Raw genomic sequence first — 19,306 nt, forward strand, 5'->3', positions numbered from 1 at the left:
TGAACTTTTCAGTCTGAATTCCAAGCGTTACTTTTGGCGCAAGCCCAACACTGCACATCACCAAAACCAACTGTCAAGAAAGGTGGTGGCAGCATCATGTTATGGGGATGCTTCTCTTCAGCAGGAACTGGGAAGCTTGTCAGGATAGAGGGGAGAATGGATGGTGCAAAGTACAGGCGAATCCTTGAGTAAAACCTGTTTTTGTCAGCCAAGACTCTGAAACTGGGGAAGAAATTCAGAAGAGAATTAATGTTCTTGAGTGGTCCAGTCCAATCCAATCGAAAATTTATGGCGAGACTAGAAGACTGCAGTCCATCGACGATCCACAACAAACTTATCAGAACTGGAGCAATTTTAACATGAAGAATGGGAAAATGAGACCTATCCAAAAAGACTCATAGCAGTAATTGCTACAAAAGGTGCTTCTACCAAGTACTGACTTAAGGGGCTGAATACTTGTGCAACCAGTAAATTTCATTTTGTACATATTCTTTGCAAGTTCTGCTGACATTTAACCTCCTCCTCCTATAACAGTGTTAAGTTAACCACTACAGCTTTGAATAATAAAGTTTGTTTGAAAAACTGTGCACACATTATTTGTAACTCAACAAAATGTGACATTATTTGTAAGGGGTGAATACTTCTGCAAACCACTGTGTGTGTGTGTTATAAACGGGGGAGGGGGTGGGTGGTGCCACGCGAGGACACATAACAACTACACATCTGACTAAAATACAAAATAAAATAACTCCCTCTCTATAATGCACGTACAGTGAAGCAAAAATGTAACTTTCCATGAATTAACCTAATTAAATCAACACTTTTTTTTCAACCAAAAAAAAAGAAACAAAAAGGTAACATTCATGGATCATTTTAATTTGCAGTGTTCAAACTATAAACAGCCTGGCTAAACGGCGGTCGGGAATTCAGTTTGAAGTGACAGACAAGCAAACATATATATATATGCAAATAAGCAAATATATATATATAAAATAGTTTTTAATTCAAATACCATTTTAAATGGCCCAATTAACAAAGAGTTTGCAGCATGGCTTAGTTTGAAGCTTTGAAAAAGAAGGCATGTTCTGACTTCTCAAAATGCTCTTGGAACGAGTATAAGATATAGCGTTATTGAGGTAGTCTGAAGCAGTTTAATGTGAACATTTAACACATATTTAAACATCTATGCTTAACACTGGCAATATCTGCCCCATTTAACCCAGGCTTCACATTTATTACCATTGTGGTAAATTATATGGAAAGGTTATAGAAGGAAAGTATATAGGGCCTCTCATTATACAAAGTCTGTACCGCATGGCTTAAATACGGTGAAAAAATGTCAAGAAAAATGTAGTTCTGCTATTTCAAAAGTCTGTGAAAACACAATATAAACATTTAAAAAGGTAAGCATACATAAGTCAGGCAGATGCCTAATTCTAGATGCAAACACTCACTATAACTTGCGATACAGAATATCTTTACTAAATTTAATCACAACTGTATAAGTGATTCAGCTATCCACTATGTTTGCCCAAAACGCTTGGTTCAGTTTTTACCTCCTTCATAATCTTGATGGCCTCCACCCTGTGTTGGGGAGGGGGGTACAGCAGTATCCGGTGGTAGAGTGACTGCAGCACTGGCTTCATAGACTCAACACACCCTACCAGCCGCACCAGCTCTGTCGCTATGTAGTAAATGGTGCGTGCCACAGGACCGATGAGAGTGGGGGCACTGGAGGAGCAGCCTGAGCCACGGCCATGGTCTGAGAGCCCAAGAGAGGAGGTGTCCATCTCCTGCAACACCCCTCCATGAGCCGACGTGATGGTTTTGTCATTCATGGGGTTCCCCAGGATCACAATCAGGGCCGGGCACAGTTGCTTCCTAAACAAGAAAAATATCAGCACGTAATCTAGACAGATTTTTCCTATGAAGGCTGGTCCATGGTCAGTCTACACAGCGTTGACTGCAGGCTGATCCAGGATCACACTCTATATAGGGACTGAAGAACTGAAGCTCAGAACTGAAGTGTCTGCTCTGAGTTCATCGAGAGCCTGACCAGTAGGATCTGCTGTAGCACGGCAAGGATTTTGCCTATCTAACCCACTGGTACACCAGAGCCAATGCTATTCTCCTTGTGGAATCCCCATCAATGACTGGCAGAGCCAGAATTCAAACATGCGATCCCCTGACTATATGACTCACACTTGCCTGCAGTCCCATAGGATGTAGGTTCACATCCTACTTTCTCTCACATCTTCTTAACTATTTTTATTACCCCCATTTCTTTTCTCAAGATTTGAACTGCATTTTTTTTTTTTTTAGATGATTCAATCTGGAGGTATTTTTTATTATTTGAGATTCCATGGTTGTGAAGTGTTCTCCATCACTGCTGTGACTTGACAGCCCCCATAGTACTAATACTATTAAATTATAACTCAGAATGGAGGCTCAGAAAGACACCGTGACCCCAACGGAGTCTCGTAGAATCAGAATTGGTTCGTCCATTTCTATTCCAATAGTGGAATAGACACTCACCAAATCAAGTCTGTGAAGCCTTTGTGCAGGTGCATGCTGGGAGGACAGCTGCTCAGCATGGAGAGGATACACTCCAGGTACAGAAGCTGGAGCTGCTTGTTCTCACTGCAAAAAAAAAAAAAAAAAAAAAAAACCAGCAATTGTACAGTCAGTTACCACCAAATATATTTACATTGTTAAATCTTAAAATACCTATCAGTATTATACGTGGCCAATGATCTCATGATTAAGGCTATGATTTTGGCACAGTAATTTTTAGTACATTTCATGGGCGAGGTGCAGCAAAAAAACAAGAATTCACAGGAAGGTCACCAAATAATGTAGTTTTTGCTACATCAACATACACAAGAGCTCTTGAATAGTACACCAAAAACCAGTAATATAAAGACTATTGCTTCTGACATTTTTAAATGTTACTTTAGGGGTACACAACTTACAGAACAAACTGTGTGACAAGTCGGAATTACGTCTTACAGCCTTATCAGATCGTCAAACCTTTCACCTGTCATTCTAAAATACTTCAGATATCTCTCACTGTCACATACCTGCAGCTCTCTAATTAATGTTTGAAATTCTTCCTTTTGGGGTCTCTGTTGGTTGAGACTATGGATGTACCAACGACATCGCTTTTGATTTTTTTTTTTAAACCTCTTGTATAGGAGGTACAAACTCAGCACATCTAGTTAAATGTCAATTTATCCCATTTTGCAAATTCAGTCAGTATTTATAAGTATGAACAACAGCTGCAACCACTGCGCAATCAAAAGGACTGCAACACGATGCATCTTTTGTACAGTCTTTATAGCTGTCTGTACCTGATGTACCGCATTCATCTGTGACAGAAATATGACCCAGGCTTTTGGGGATTCCATTGAGGGGATTTTGAAACAGAAAGCTTCTGTAGGTCAGTAAACTTCTGTTCTCTAATGCATTTGTTCTTCTGTCTTCACAGAAACCAACTCACTCACAATCTATTTGTATTTTAGCTGTCACACATTTACATGCTTGCTCGCTCAGCTATCTCATTCACTGACCTACATACTTACACGTATATGCTGTGTGCTACACAACCAGACAATTTACAGATACTCGCAGATTAGTATTTTCAGACTTCGCATTTTCTTTTTTAAACAAAATACAGGACTAATCAAATGTGTTTTTACATCCATTTTCAAGATTTCACGGTCTTCAATCAAATTCACGACTTTGTGACTTCTGATAAAATCGTAGTCTTACTCATGATACAGTTTTGTGAGTTGGTCTTTATTACTATAGTTTTTTTTTTTTTTTCCTCCATGATTTAAAATTACTTTTTTCTTTTTTGTAGGGTCCCATATTTACCCCCTCACTAAATATGTATTTGGTTTTATCAGATGGACAACAAGTACTTACTTAATAACTAGGTGCAGCTTCTCACAGAAGACAGCAAGAACAGAAACAATATCCTCGCAAAGAGACTCCTCGGTAGCCAAAGCATCTGGAAAGATCAGGAAAAAAAAAAAATAATTAAATTTGTGATGAATTCACAGCCTTTTAATCATTATGTAATTACTAATTTTGGTACAGTCAGGTACAATGCCAGGTTTTGCACAAAGACTTGCCAATAGTACAGTACTTCGATTTCCAAACCCATGGAAGAATGCCAGACAGATGCCAATCAGTCAACTGGAATTTAATGTTGTTAATGTTGTGTGATGTTGACAACTACTACTTTCTGGCAGTCAACGTGTCTAGATGTTTCAAGCTGTGTAGAACTAGGATGATAATGGAAAAGAGACCCAGATTCTGAAATAATTCACGCCATTAAAATGGAAACTTACCACCTAAATTTAACACCTAGACTCCTGTATTAAACTAAACAGAGGTTTGGGTTTTCTTTTCTAAATCACACATTGTAGTTTTTTTTTTTATGCAGAGCTCTACAATGCATAATGCCTCCACTTATATTCTACTTTAGGACCCAGCATCTCAACATACATTACTGAAGAGGTTATAAGACTAGATATGACAAAACTAGGCCCTACATGAACAACACAACAAAACACATTGCAGAATAAAAGGCAAGTATTAGTTTTATCTTTTGAGCACAATACAATAGTTCTTACAGCCATGTTATACTTTAGTCTTTATTATAATACACCAGAACAATGTATTAATTTGCCCCATAGGCCTTTGACATGACTTATTTTTGTTTATTTTTTAGGTGATTGTGAATTTTAGCGGTGGGTTAGGTGCAATGGCACTGCCTATATGAGGCAAACAGGAGTCAGGCAGTCGCCTCTCTTCTACAATGGCATCTCAACCCTGTCACACACCCCCTGCCACGAACCAGTCGACTGGGGGCAAGGTTAACACCACAAGTGCTGAACAGCATGTTAAGTTACTGAAAAACATCTCAGAGTTTTTTTACAATATCAGACTACTGGCAAGACTTTTTGCTGATCAAGTTTCTGTGTATTAGGTCATGATATCGATGACTTATCAGTGTAATAAACATACGATCTGTATGCAATTGCCCAGTTACAGCAGTAGGATATACTGTACCAGTAACTATGACAGAAAATGGGATGGCCCTCTTTTCTAAATGGTGTTTTAACTTTTTAGTTGAAACACCTGCATATTTGAAATGCGAATAAGGCAAAAATCTACTTAAATCAAAAAAGTTATTTTAAAACAGCACAGGGCACACATTATATAAAAGGTCAGCCACATGGGCTTTTACTCAATTTAGTTTTTTTTTTTTGTATGGCTTATCTCTGACATTTATTTTGTGATAATTACTACAGTACACCCACTTTATCAGTGCCTGTTTTTACTGTACCAACAAACTATTTAGAATCCACTGCTAGGCACTACTGAGTTAACACCTTCAAATACCAGGTTATGAAATAAAAGGGTACCTTTCTGGCGACATGTTGGTAAAGACTCTTCCTGTCCATCTGCTGCCTGCAGCATTATAATAAGAGAAAGGTTAGATGAATAGTACATTGTTGTCATCATACCACTGTTTACTGTATGAAAGAAAGCATCTGCTAATAAAAAAACTATAGCATAATCAAAAGAATTGGTGGCATTTCGCAACACTGAATACAAGAAAGAAAAGAAAATACGGTGCTTATTATTTGTATTAAACAATAGAAATGTGTTGCCAAGAGCACTGTCTCACTAGTTTTATACTGTTATTGTTTTCAGAATAGTTGCCTCTGCTTCAGAACAAGACCTTATTACGTACGTACCTGAGACGTACGTGCATCAATTTTCCATTTTTCCACTAGTAGTAGTGGTGCTTTGTTAATCAAACAGTTATCACATGGAGTAGTTACTGTAATTCAGTATTTATCAGTCGTTCAGACCTTCACTGACAGTTGGTTATATAATTCATAACTGCCTTAATACATCAGTAAGGTATCATTTTATCTTGTATAAATGAACTAATCTCTGATTAACCTTGCACAGATAAACTTTTAATGGAAAGGGAGTACGTCCATTATTAAACTACTTAGGAATCCTTAGAGTGTATAATTATCCTCAGACAAATGATTGTACTGATTTGATTAGAGCTGTAATTATCCTATAATAGATGCCCTCTAACTGGACAGAAAACCACTTTTCCATACACTTCAAGCTGCCTAGTTTAGAATAATATTAATATCCTCCATAGCAAATCACTACCTCTAGATAACTGGCATTGTCTTTTGTGACGTGACTGCTGCATCAAACATTAACAATTAACTGCACTGTTTTCATAAATCGTTAAAACAATAGATTTTATTACATTACAAGAAACTGCACATTTTTGACGAAATTCAATATAAAAATCACTATAGATGCATCAACTGATGTAATTGATATAAGAGTTTATAATCTCTTTCTAATTGCCAATTAAACAAAAATACCAAACAAAGTGGGAATTAACACAGAATACTCTGCACTGGGTACTATGCATTAGGTGTAACCGTATTAGGCGATAGGTAAAAGTGTTTCAAGCGGATAAAATATTCAAGGTTAAGATTCTATAAAAGTGAAGGAAAATGGCTGTTTCTTAATGAACCCTATAGTTATAGCTACAAGTCCTAGAACAAGAAGTCAGTTATGTGCTTACCCGATTAGACTTGCATTCACCGTGTGATAAAATGTGAGTGTGGTGCAGAAAGACAGACAGGTCAGGTTCTTCCACACATCCCATTATATACAATAACTCTGAGTATGAGTGCCCGTAATCAGAAGGAATGGCATGCTATAATTCAAATGGACTCTTGCCTGTAATCTTTCATTTGCTATACATTGGTGTCAGGCCGAGTTTCCAATTTAGACAGGAATGAGATAAAGTGCCTGAGGTGACTTCAATTGTGATGTAATCAATCGCAAACCACGGGCCAGCACATTGCAGTTTCTCTGCCCTCAAAGCAATGGTGACTCATTACTGTTCTGTAGGAATTAATAGTGATTATTTTTATGTGTCCAAGGATAACACGCTCTGATCTGTAGTTTATATCTGCACCAGTATATCTACTGTGGCTAGAAAGGGGATTGTGTAAACTACTGATTAGAGGATCCGATGGCTTCTTGTGACTACAACAATTTGCTTGCAACACTGATGGGCCTGAAGTTAAACATAATGTACCCTCTTTGAGCTCTGTATGCTCATGTAACTGGCACAGGGAATGCTTTAAGGAGGACCAGCATGCTTAGCAGAGATGTGTTCTCAGTTTCCAAGAAACCAAACAACTTCACCCAGCTTGGGCCTCAGATCAACTGAAGCAGTCAAATTCGCTTAGTGATACAACCCACCAAACATGTATGTACAGATGGAAGGACAGAAGTACACGCTCCTCCATACAGTATATCCCTTTACTCAGATATTCTTAGTGATGAAAAGTTTTATCCAAATTAGAGAAGTGGGTCACTAGATAAGAAAAAAAGATTATAAATGTAGGCGTCACATACAGATGACCAGAGGCATCCAGTTGGTGTTAAAACTTTGTTTCTTACCAGTAAGTTCTCCTGAGATAAACTCGGCCATGTAGGACAAATACATTACATTCATAACTTCAGCTGGGTCTTGTTTGTATTCTGTTTTACAGTGGAGTGGAAATGAGGCTAAGGAAAAGGAAAGTAATTGTTCCCAGTTTTACCTGAAACCACAAGCCCACCTGCAATACCTTCAAGTAACAGAGTAACATACAACTACGCCTGCGTGCTTATTGTTGTGCCTGGTGTTAAAGAAATAATGGAAAAAGAGTAGCATGAAATAAACAATATGGGTTGAACCACACGCGCTTTACCACCATGCCGGTTTACAGTGGATGTAGTTCAGCTCAGTAAATGCCTATTTCATCTGCATAAGCAAAACACAGTGAGACAAAATGCATAGCATGAAAATGGAGTGCAATGATTATTCAAGTTCACCTGACTGCGTCAAGTTACACTAGTTTTATGTAAAATGCAAAAGGCATTTCTAAGGTCCAATGTATTACACAGGAGAATATCAACTCAAAACTCAACATAATATGTAATCTTTTATATAGCTAATGTAATAATTCCATCAGATTTACCCGGAGCGCATTTCCATATGTGAGCACATACTGTATGTCTTGCCATTTTAGTTTAAAACGGGGTACTAAACAAAATAAAACAACAGTGACCAGTTTTCATGCCTTTCTTTTAGTTAGGCCAGTCACTCCTGTACTTCCTTTGTTAATTCACCTGATCCAGATACATATAAAGGAAAAACAGCTGGGTTTCAATAACAGAAAAAAGATGGGGAGTGCTTAAGTGCATTTCACTAACCTACCAGTTGTCACAGAGACATTTCTCTGGTTCTAAAACCAGTATTTATCATGCTGAAGACACAGATAATTAATAAAAGTAATAAATAAATAACATTCATGTCTTGAAACATGCTATCTTGAATGTAACAGAACTAGGTTTAAAAATATCTACTAACCAAGGGTTTGCACAACACCCTCATACCCTTTAAAGGCTCTTGTAGGGAATCAGCAACTATGTCCTTGTGGAATGAAAGACCTAATCCAGACACCTGGGACACTTACAGTATACTAACTGGAGAGCTCAAAATAAGCACTCACCTGGCAAATGCATGTTAATTAGGTTTGCACATTTAACTAATTTAATTTAACTAACATAAAATAAAGTTATTTATTAATTATTATGATTTAAAAGGTTATCACACAAACAGAATAGTTGTAAGTTACTTGTCTAGTTTCTTACATTCATAGGTGTTTTTGTTCATGGTAGAATTATATTTGCTTTGGCAGTAAAAAAAGGCCCCTGTCATTTACTGTTATTTAAGAAATATCTTGGGGATTACTGGCTTATAGGAGCAGGTGTGCTTAGTTCAGGAGACAGTATTGACTCGCATCTTTTCAACCCACTGCTACACAGGAGTGTTTAAAGTGTGTAGTGTTTATCATCAAATGAATAGTGTTGCATCAGAAAATGAATACAACAAATCCAGTCCTTATAATTGTCTGCTAGTAAACTCCAGAAAATGCACACCCCCTCCAATAGAAGCAAATGATAGATGCCCCTTTAATAAGCAGTAGCAAATGTTCAGTCCCTTGGTACCCAGATAATAAACTGAGGTAAGTTATGATTATGATGTTCAAAGCCTGGTTCTTGCTCTTATTCTGACTTGAAGGAAGAAGGCTTAAAATGTATTTATGTATGGGGGGATCTGCTTGGATTTTAAAAGCTTTCTTTTTTTCATGCTTCCTAGTTCTCACCTACTTTGGTTGATTACATGTAAGTTTAAAATATGAACAATTAGCTCATCTCTCTAAAGTTTTCTGTTGAATACAATTCCAGGGTAAATAATCATTGCATCCCATACAAAACAGTCAAACTTGGCAACCGTGGGCTTCTTGCCAGCAACCACCGATAAAAAAAGAAAGGCCATGTTTACATATCACAGTGGTGCAGTGCACGAATACGTGGCATGCAGACACAAACACAACACAGAAGGCGTTAGCTTGTTTGCAGTGGCTGCAAGTCTCACCACGTTCTCCTGCCTTTGACGCAACTGAAGGGTCAAGTCGCTCAACATTTGGCTGAGCGTGGCCCGCACAGCAGTGTTTATACTGCGCTGGTGACAGCTTGACAGGTACGTCTCAGTGCAAACCTGGTGTAAAACAACAAGACAGCTGGTTTTAAATCAACATTAGATCACAGTTAGTGGTCCGGAGCTTTTCTGAACAGACACTGCCTATCCGGGAGATCCCTATAGCCAAAGAAGCCCTTCAAAATATAAAGGAAACACCCTTTCCTATGTATTGTTGATTCTGTCATTTAAAAACAATTTGTCACAGGTATTCAATAAGAATTAGGTAGTTCTTTTGCACTCAGAAATAGTTCCACACCATGCATCTAATAAAAAAAAAGTTTTAAAGTATCAAGCTTAAATCATTCATTCATAACCATCTTTGAAAGATGGACATGACTAATGGCAGTGTCTCATTCTCAGAAAATCAACAAAAACACTTCAAATAAAATCTTAGGTGATGCTTTACGATGAATTTAATGATTTCATTATGAGGTCTAAAAGGGTACTTCCCCAGCTTAATCTGGTCAGAAAAGCTCCTGCATCAATTCTTGACCTGAAACCATTCACACATATACACACACACACACACATATATATATATATATATATATATATATATATATATATATATATATATATATATATATATATATATATATATATATATATATATATATATATACTATATCTACTATACACCTGCTTATTAGACAAGTATTTAATACATAGGACCAATTCAGCAACAAATAAACGTACTCTGTCAAATATTTTAACATTTCCTTTAATATAAAAGCCTGCTGTGATAGCACTTTGCTGTACTTAATTTACTGTGGTGACCAATGTTTTCCTCTATCATTCGTGGAATTCATCTTTAAAAGCACACGACTGCCTTTTCAAGTGTTGTTTTTTGATACAGTATAAAGGGCATGTTCAATATAGCCATGGCATTTGCCGACATGGCTGTGGGTGCTATGGATATAAATGAACAGAAACTTAGGTTTCAAGTCAAGGTAGGATGCGACACTGTCATTTTTCCATTGATTGAAACTGGGGATTAGTCATCGTGCAGCGCCAGCCTTGCTCACTGCCTCCATCCTACATGCTTCCCACACAGTCTGAGTCAGACATTTGAAACAGCCAATGAGAATACCTTGTGGGAGATTGAGGTCTTGGGATTAGCATCAACAAAGACACGATGGCACAGGGTGCTTAGGATCTGAGTAATGGAAATCTTTATCATTTCATGCATTCGGAGGGATCCAGGAACATGACATGCCAGGCACAGCTAGAAAAGCACAGGGGGAGGGATGAAAAACAAACGTGACGGGCAAAAAGAAAAAAACACAAATCACAAACTCAAATGGTACACAGTAAATTAAATTAACATTTTGAATACTTTAGATACCTTTTAATTGCATTTTTTGGTTTTATGCAGTTCGGTTCATGGATAACATTTAGATTTCATTTTGCTGTTAGGTTGTTAATGTGACATTTTTCATACCGCTACAACACGTACCAGATTTAAGAGTATGTACTGTATTATATTTAACGTGTCGTCTCTTTAGTTTTGGCAAGTGATATTTTCAGAATCATATCGTTCTTCATTAAAATACTACTTCTGTTAAAAATATAGTACTGTACCAACTCACCGCAAGCCTAGCTCCCTGAAAGAGAAGACGACCACCAACAACATTATGTATGGGATATGCCTGCCCATTGGGTAGCTTTCGCTGAGCTCCCTATATCAGAGGTGCCGGTAGGCCCCTTCCTGGGGTGACGCACTTGATCACGCCCACCGAGGAATTAAAACAGTCATCCAGAGGAAGCCATTTCTCTTTTTCCAGTCGAACCTGTGAGGGCAACTGATGCAACCTCCTGGTTGGTGGTCGTCTTCTTTCAGGGAGCCAGGGTTACGATAAGTAACATAACGTTCCGTTTCAATTCGACCCACCACCAATGACTATATATGGGATAATGTATACCAGAGCTGTCGCAAGGGAGAAGGAATGGCAGCATATGAGGGACGCATCAGAACCGCAAAACCCAAGAGTTAGCGATGTGAGCTTACACCCTCAAGGACCCTTGTGCCTAATGAAGGCAGGGCAGGAGCTACCACATTAAGGCGGTAGAACCTGGAGAAAGGGTATACGGCATAGCCCAGCTAGCCGCAGTACAAACATTGGACAGCAAAGCCCCTCTGAAAAGGGCCCAAGATGTAGCTAGCCCTCTAGTGGAGTGTGCGGCTACCCTCCCTAGGATCCGTATCCTGTGACAGACAAAGAGCTGTTCAGAATGACGCAGAGCTATTGTCCTATCCACATAGCATCTCAATGCCCGCACTGGGCAAAGGAATTTCAATCTCTCATCCTCCTCTGTAGAAAAACGGGGGTGGATGGAAGGACTCCAGTTCCACAGGCTGATTAACATAGAAGGCTGTGATCACCTTGGGGAGGGAAAACAGGGTTTGTACGCAGCGACACCCTGCTGCCACCGTCCCAAATACGCATGCAGGAGCTGTGTACCAACAGCGTCTGCAGCTCACTGACCCGCTTAGTAGAGGTGATTGCCACAAGGAAGTCTATCTTCATAAACAGATACTTCAACTCTATAGCATGAATGGGATATAGAACCGAATCTAAGGGGGCATGGCATGCAGAAACAGCCGTTAAATACACCTTCAAAGTGGAAGGTGACCTACCTGCATCAAGCAGCTCTAGCAGAAACTAAGATAACTGTCATAGAGCAAGAGACTGGGTCATGGCTTCTAGCCAGACACCAAGCTTGAAAATACTCCCACTTGTAGGTGTACAATGACCTAGTGGAGTCTGCCCTAGCGTTCTGCAAGGTACCCACAACTGCATCTGATAGCCATAGGGCTAACCAACGGTCCCTTCAGGGGCCAGACCATCAGCTAAAACCTGCCTGGTTCTTGGTGCCAAAGAGTGCCTCTCGCCTGATGCAGATCCATGCGAAGTGGGATCTCCCAGGGCTGGCCGTGTAACAGCGGACACAGGGTCGATAACCAGATTCTCCTGGGTCACCTGGGGGCCACTAGGAGAACTGACGCCTCCTCTAACTGGACCTTTTCGAGAAAGGCCAGGAGCACTGGTATAGGCGGAAAAGTGTATAAAAACGCTCTGGGCCATTAGTGCGCAAGGGTGTCAATGCCTAGTGGACTGTCTAAGTGATGGAGGGAGTAACACAGGGGGCAGTGTATCGTCTCCACTGAGGTGAAGAGATCAACCTGCGCCCTCCCAAATCATTCCCAAATGTGGTCCACTACCAGAGGCTGGAGTCGACACTGTCCCTTGAGAGGAGATTCGCTGCCCAGTTCACCACTCTGGCAATGCGCATCACCCGCAGGGACAGCAAGTTCCTCTGAGCCAACATCAAAAACCTGAAGGCAATGCGATGCACTCTCAGGGACAGTAGGCCACACTGGTGGTTGACATATGCCACCACTGTTGTGTTGACTGTCCGGACCAACACATGTGTACCTCTTAGCACTCCCATATGTACACCCTTGCGCAGATGAGAGCTGGTCCTCCACCAGCGTAGGGCTGCCGAGCACATGAGACACCGTCAGCTGACGGTGTTTGTCGCGCTTGGGATGTAAGTGGAACGCATTGAGCCATGCTTGTAGCGGGCGCATGCAATGTAGACCAGCTGAATGGCTGCGGCCACCAGACCCAACAGTTTCTGGTACAATAGGAGGGTGACCTGCGATCCCTGTTGAAACAAGGACTGCCAACCCTGGATAGCTGCTACTCTGTCGTCCGACAGGTATGCGTGCATCGTACTGGAGTCTAGCCGGAGCCCCAAGTAAGTCGTGCACTGCACTGGTGTAAGCCGACTCTTTGCATCGTTGATGGCGAGGTCTAGCCTCGCCAGATACTCTGTCACGACCGCTGTGTGGGCCACTGCTCCATCTCGCAACTGGGAACAGATCGACCAGTCATTGAGATGGTTTATTACTCTGATCCCCTGCAGCCGCAGGGGGGGGGGCCAGGATAGCGTCCACGCACTTTGAAAACCTACAAGGAGCTAGGGAGAGGCCAAATGGCAGCACAGCGAACTCGTAAACGCTTCCCTGAAAGGCGAAGTGGAGGTACTTCCTGTGCTCTGGACAAATGGGAACGTGAAATTATGAGTCCCATAAGTCCACGGTGGTCAACCAGTCGCCCAGCCGGACTGACTGGTGAATGTGATGGTGAATCAGCATCTGGAATCTCCTTTCTTTTAAGAAGTGAGAAGCCTCAGGTCTAGTCTAGGATGGGGCGAAAGCCACCATCTTTTTTGGGCAACAGAAATTACCTTGAGTAGTACCTCTCTCAGTGGGAGGTGGGGTCTACAAAACGAATGGCTCGCTGGCACAGCAAGGTGACCACTTCCTTTTGAAGTACCGAGGCCTGGAGAGGGTCTGTCATGAAAGTATTAATGATTCCTCGAAAGGGAAGAGGTCCCAAGCAGAACTGAAGCGCGTAACCCTTGTGCACGGTGGTAAGCACCCAAGAGTCCGAGGTGCAAGCGCGCCAGTACTGCAGCTGTCATGCCGGAATCTGAGGTAGTCAGACTTCAGGGGTCCTGCCGGGGCTGCTGAGGTTGTGGTGGGGCAGTTTGGGGTGGCTGTCTGGGGAATTGGCCCTGAAAACCTGGGATGCTGGTCTGTGGGCTGGCCACATCCTTCTGCCTGCTGGGAGTGGCCAGCTGTTTGCTACTGGTGTGCCCTATAGGCGATGCCTTAGGTCACCCAGCAGAGCCTTGGGGACTAGAACTGTCCTGGCGACAGTCCGCCTCGGAGGAGCACAGTAAGGAAGCAACGCGGCCATCTCTGCAGGATCTCCTCCACGGCTGGCCCAAAAGGTATGTCCCGGGGATATAGGCGTGTCTAGCAGCGCAGCCTTATTCGCATCAGGGACCCTGGCTTGCAACAACCACAGCTGTCTGAGAGCCACAATTAAGCTAGCCAGGATCCGGCCAAGAGCTTGCTCTTGGAGACCAGAGATTTGCAGCAGTGTGCTGGACAGGCTCAGAAAGCAGGGCCTTGCGCAGTACACTGCCAATATCGGCCGTCAATACACTTGCCCTGTTTGACAGGTGAGTTACCTGCACCACCACTGCATACGCCCGCTTGAGGTGCGTTTCTATCACCCTGCACTGTGGGTTCGGGCACAACGGCAAGGCCTTAATCTGGTCTGCGATGGTGCAGTCTACTTGCGTGTCCTCTTGCGCCAACTGGGACGCCTCTTCCCATCCACCCTTATCTCCCCTGGGGGAGGGAGGGTATGGCAACTGGGGCGCTATAGTAGCTGGGAATGCGGGTGCCTGTTTCGACAAAAGCTCCAGGACTTGGGCTATCTGGGCTTTCGGATGCATAATGTCCCTCGCCTGCTTTGAACGTTTCAACCTTCTCGTCTGCAGGGATGGGGAGCGACTACAGTCCACGGAGGACAGGCTCTGGCACTCCAAGAGCCACCAAACGGTCCGACCACCAAGGACGCAAAACTCGACCTCATGGCCCTCTCCAACCTGTTCTCCCTTACCTGCGGCTGAAAAGGGTACAGGTACAGGCCACCTCTCTCTCTCTCGCCAAGGTGGCACGTTGGACACCCAAGCACCGCACACAGAGGGTATGCTTATCCTCATGCGGGCTCTTTGCCTTGCAGGCCGTACAGGGACGGAACCCCGACTTGATCGACATCAGTTTGGTGTTCTGCATCGGCTGTGCACTGAACACCACTTGCAGAGTACCGTGAACACTACGTGCACTTTGTACCGTGCAGCACCGTGTCCATGCAGTGGCGCTGTAGTACTGAGCACTGTGTGTTGTGTGCAATGAGCACCGTGCGCAACGAGATACAAAAGTACTAAGGGCTTTGCATGCACCGAGGTACCGAAGCACCAGGGGCAACTATGCAATGGTGCTTACCCTAACCGCGTGGTCACACACCTGGTCAGCGCATAGCATACACCAGTGAGACACAAGGGCCGAAGCTGTGGCGGGCGAGTTGAAGGCAGACAGCAAAAACACAGTAGAAACAGATGGGGGAGAACACAGTGTTTGTTTACAAGGCCAGACTCATTGAGGTGTGCGGCCCACATAGCCGGTGAGGTCTACACTACAGCGGAATGAAGCAACTGAGCGCAGTAGAGGAATACATGGCGCCTGGCGGAATCACTCGATAGCGGGGATGCGGCAAGGCCTAGCCCGTGGAGGAACTGTATTCTTCCAAGAAATAAATAGACAATCAATCACGGGGACACTGTACAGGCAGTCACTCACACACGACAGACAGTAAAAAACAGAGCAGCCTACAGCGCAAGCGAGGAGGCTGATGAAAGACAGAAGACGATGATGACGACTCGAATTAGAAGTTGGCGATTCGAGGAAAGCCGGCTTGCCGCATGAATGAAAAGGGAAATACAACTCGACTAAGAACTCGACTCTTTCTGTCAACACACTCAGCTAGACAGAGGTCTTACCGTACCATCTTGAGAAGGAAAAATAGAAATGGACCGCTAAGGGTTAAAACACAGTCCTTTCAGATATGTATTTTTGATAATGTCTGTTTTTCAGGGAAAACAAAAAAGATACAAGGGTTGAAACAGGCCAAAATGAAATAATCAGATATTCGTCACACGCGTTTAATCGTCACTGAAGTCAAAATTTTATAGAGTTCAATATGTGAGTGCTGACTGTATACTGTATGTTTACACATAAAGAATGGGTACCAATATCAAGATATACTATTATTATGGTACATTGTGATTAGTACAATGAATATTGTGAATGTGAAGAATCTTCAATATACCGTACCACGGTATACTCCAATGAGAATGTATAAAGGAGTTTGTATAAAATTACAAACTACAAATGGAACCTATTGGCATCCAACTCTGCTGATAAAACAAAGGCATACTGTACCACAGTGAATTTGTTGGTGCTATAACATAACACTTCTCATTTTATTTAATACTCAGCACATTCATTATGAAGTCATTCAAAAACATTATATAGGTGAAACTGTAGATGTGACAAATGGAATTGGATTTATTTAATTGACCTTTGTATGTCGTTTGCAATCATTCTGAGTTGTGACGATTCAACACTGAGGTTTAATCATTTTTAAAAAGGAGGAATAAAAAGTTAGGCATTCAAGTCCACAGATACACAAATACAGTAAGGTAGCTGAAATGTAGACAAACTACAGAGAAAAAAAAGGATTAAATTTTGATGTTTGAGCAAAAACAACACAACCTCAAACCTCATAAAATGGCATTTGAGGAGTTCCTACGGGTTGCTCAATACACAGATAAGTCACTTAATAAGAAACACTGAATACGAGAAGCTTGCGCCTCCTGGAACATCATGTACTTGTACATTTGTATCAAATTGTCTGTATGAGACAGAAAATACACTGCATTAAGATGAGCTAATTATCCTTCTGACAGAGTGGCCAAAAAGTCCTCTTGTGGAAAAGTCTGACCTCTCATGGGATGTTTATCAGCTTGTTTCGTACAGCACTTGATACAATATTCTATACTGTATGTACTGCTGTTTTGGGGGTCATTGTACAGCATCACAGAAACATTTTTGTCAGTTAAGTTTACATAATTTTAAAGTCTTGGTGAAGCAAGTTGGAACTGGCCAGACCAGTTGTAAGCCTCCTCTTAACTGAGGAAGTAGTATTATTTGTCATAAAGTTGACAGCACAGTTTATTTGATTACTCAATATCTACACCAACTAGCACAGAGCACACACATTACACACATTCTGTCAGCTCAGCAGTGACGATGCTCTCCAAGCCATTTTGTCTTGCACCAACTCCACAGCTTCATTCATCATTAATCCTTTCTGCTGCAGGTCATTCCAGATGGTATCTATCCAGTGAATCCTCGCTTCCCCTAGATCTCATTCCATGTGCTCTGTGTGCATTGCCATGAGGGGTATTCTATCAGCGTCCATTCTTGATACTTGACCAAAACATCGCAATTGTCTTTGTTTCCGGTTTTAGACACTTTCTAATGATCGTGTTCTTTATCTTTTATATCCTAGAGACACCAAGTACTCCCCATATCAGCTCATTTCTGCAGTTAATATTTTACACTCATCAGATTTCCTTATGCTCTAGCATTCTGACCCATATAACAGTACCTGAATGGCAGTTCTCATACACTTTAATTTTTGTTTTTACAAAAATGTCTTTAGCCTTCCATACTCTGTGAAGTCTTCTGAAAAGTAGCATCAGCTAGTCCGATTCTTCTTTATCTCATCCTCACATTTTCCATTCTTCAATACCAAGCCTCAAAAAATAAAAAAAAGTGTTCCCACTTGTTCTAGGCTTTTGTCTCATTTCCCCGACTGTTTTTGCTGTCTCCTTGTTGATTTTCAGTCCAAACGTCCTGCTTTCCTGATCTACCTTGTCAGTTGTTCTTTGTAAATCCTCTTTGGACACTGCTATCAGGTCAATAGCATCTCTAAGGCTATTCATTAGTTTTCCATATAACACGACTCCTGCCATCTCATCTTTTAGTGATAAAGCCATAACTGCCTCCAGTACCAGATTTAACAAATCTGTCAACAATATGCATCATTGCCTTACTCTACTGTTATCATGACCCATTCTGTCAGCTTAACATCTGTTCTAACTAAACTCACGACTTGCTGTGTATGCTTTCTATTAGTCTCATTCCAAATGCTGGCAAAGTTTGAAGTCTATAAAGTTGTTCTAGAATGAGGTGTTGTGTTCTATGTACTTTTCCGATATGTCTTGATATATATATATATATATATATATATATATATATATATATATATATATATATACTATATTACTATCTACTATATTACTATATTACTATAGTGTATTTTGGATTGTCTTCCAGCAGCTCATAGAAATAAAAAAAATACTGTGTATGTTTTAATTAAAATGTGTAATTTCTTCCCTGGTCCTGGTAAAGTAAAAAATCTGACCAAAAATGTTTTGCGCTAACTGCAGAATGACCCTTTTATAAAGCCAGTGTATTTACAATACTAACACATTGTATTTTAAGAAAGAAACCAAGAAAGAAATGATTGTGACTGGCAGTGTTTGTAGAAAACTTTATGTCCTAAATTCTGCACAGAGGGTTTTAACACATGGGATTTTAGTTATATGAATACAGTTTAAAGTAATTGTAGCTAATGACATAGCCCTAAACATTTTCTTGGCCATGGGTAACAAGTCAATACCCAATATGTCTCAAATGTGCAGTTTTGCTTCCAGCTACTTCCCCCAATGGCAGGCATGCTTTGCAACCAGTCAGATGATTTGACCCTGAAGATACTGCAGTAAAGCAGTAACAGACTTCCTGGTAGACAAGGGAAGCCAACTAAAAGCTTGTATTAAGTAACAAAACCATTGACTTCAGAGATAAGGAATCTCCATCTAATAACGTAAACATGAGGGAGAAGCTTACCTCAGCAATTTTCAAAATGGAGTCCCTGTTCATCTCAAAGTTAGAGGAATACGTTATGCACAGCAAAATCTTTAGGAATGACAAGAGAAAGTGACAAGGCGTTAGACGAAAATTTAGAAGGCAGATGTGTGCTGGCAGACAAAACCAATACTGCTGAGAAGCAGGTGGGAGTGAGGAGATGTAAGAAAAGGGATACAGGATGTAAATTTTATAAAATTATTATTTATTTCAAATTGAAAATTGCATTA

At 41.2% G+C, this 19,306-nt stretch overlaps 1 protein-coding gene across 3 annotated transcripts in view; it reads right to left on the bottom strand.

Annotated features, from left to right (window-relative positions):
- Positions 1-19,306, bottom strand: part of arfgef3 (ARFGEF family member 3) — a 105,112-nt gene that overhangs the window by 51,180 nt on the left and 34,626 nt on the right. For all 3 annotated transcript variants that reach the window (XM_041252847.1, XM_041252848.1, XM_041252846.1), the window contains exons 5-11: positions 19,059-19,127; positions 10,749-10,883; positions 9,554-9,676; positions 5,436-5,481; positions 3,928-4,012; positions 2,536-2,640; positions 1,557-1,881 (exon numbers count right to left, since the gene is read on the bottom strand). In XM_041252847.1, the coding sequence (XP_041108781.1) occupies positions 1,557-1,881; positions 2,536-2,640; positions 3,928-4,012; positions 5,436-5,481; positions 9,554-9,676; positions 10,749-10,883; positions 19,059-19,127 (888 nt within the window). The remainder of the gene's footprint in view (positions 1-1,556; positions 1,882-2,535; positions 2,641-3,927; positions 4,013-5,435; positions 5,482-9,553; positions 9,677-10,748; positions 10,884-19,058; positions 19,128-19,306) is intronic.

This window comes from Polyodon spathula, chromosome 6 (genome assembly GCF_017654505.1).
Source record: "Polyodon spathula isolate WHYD16114869_AA chromosome 6, ASM1765450v1, whole genome shotgun sequence".
Taxonomy (NCBI): Eukaryota; Metazoa; Chordata; class Actinopteri; order Acipenseriformes; family Polyodontidae; genus Polyodon; species Polyodon spathula.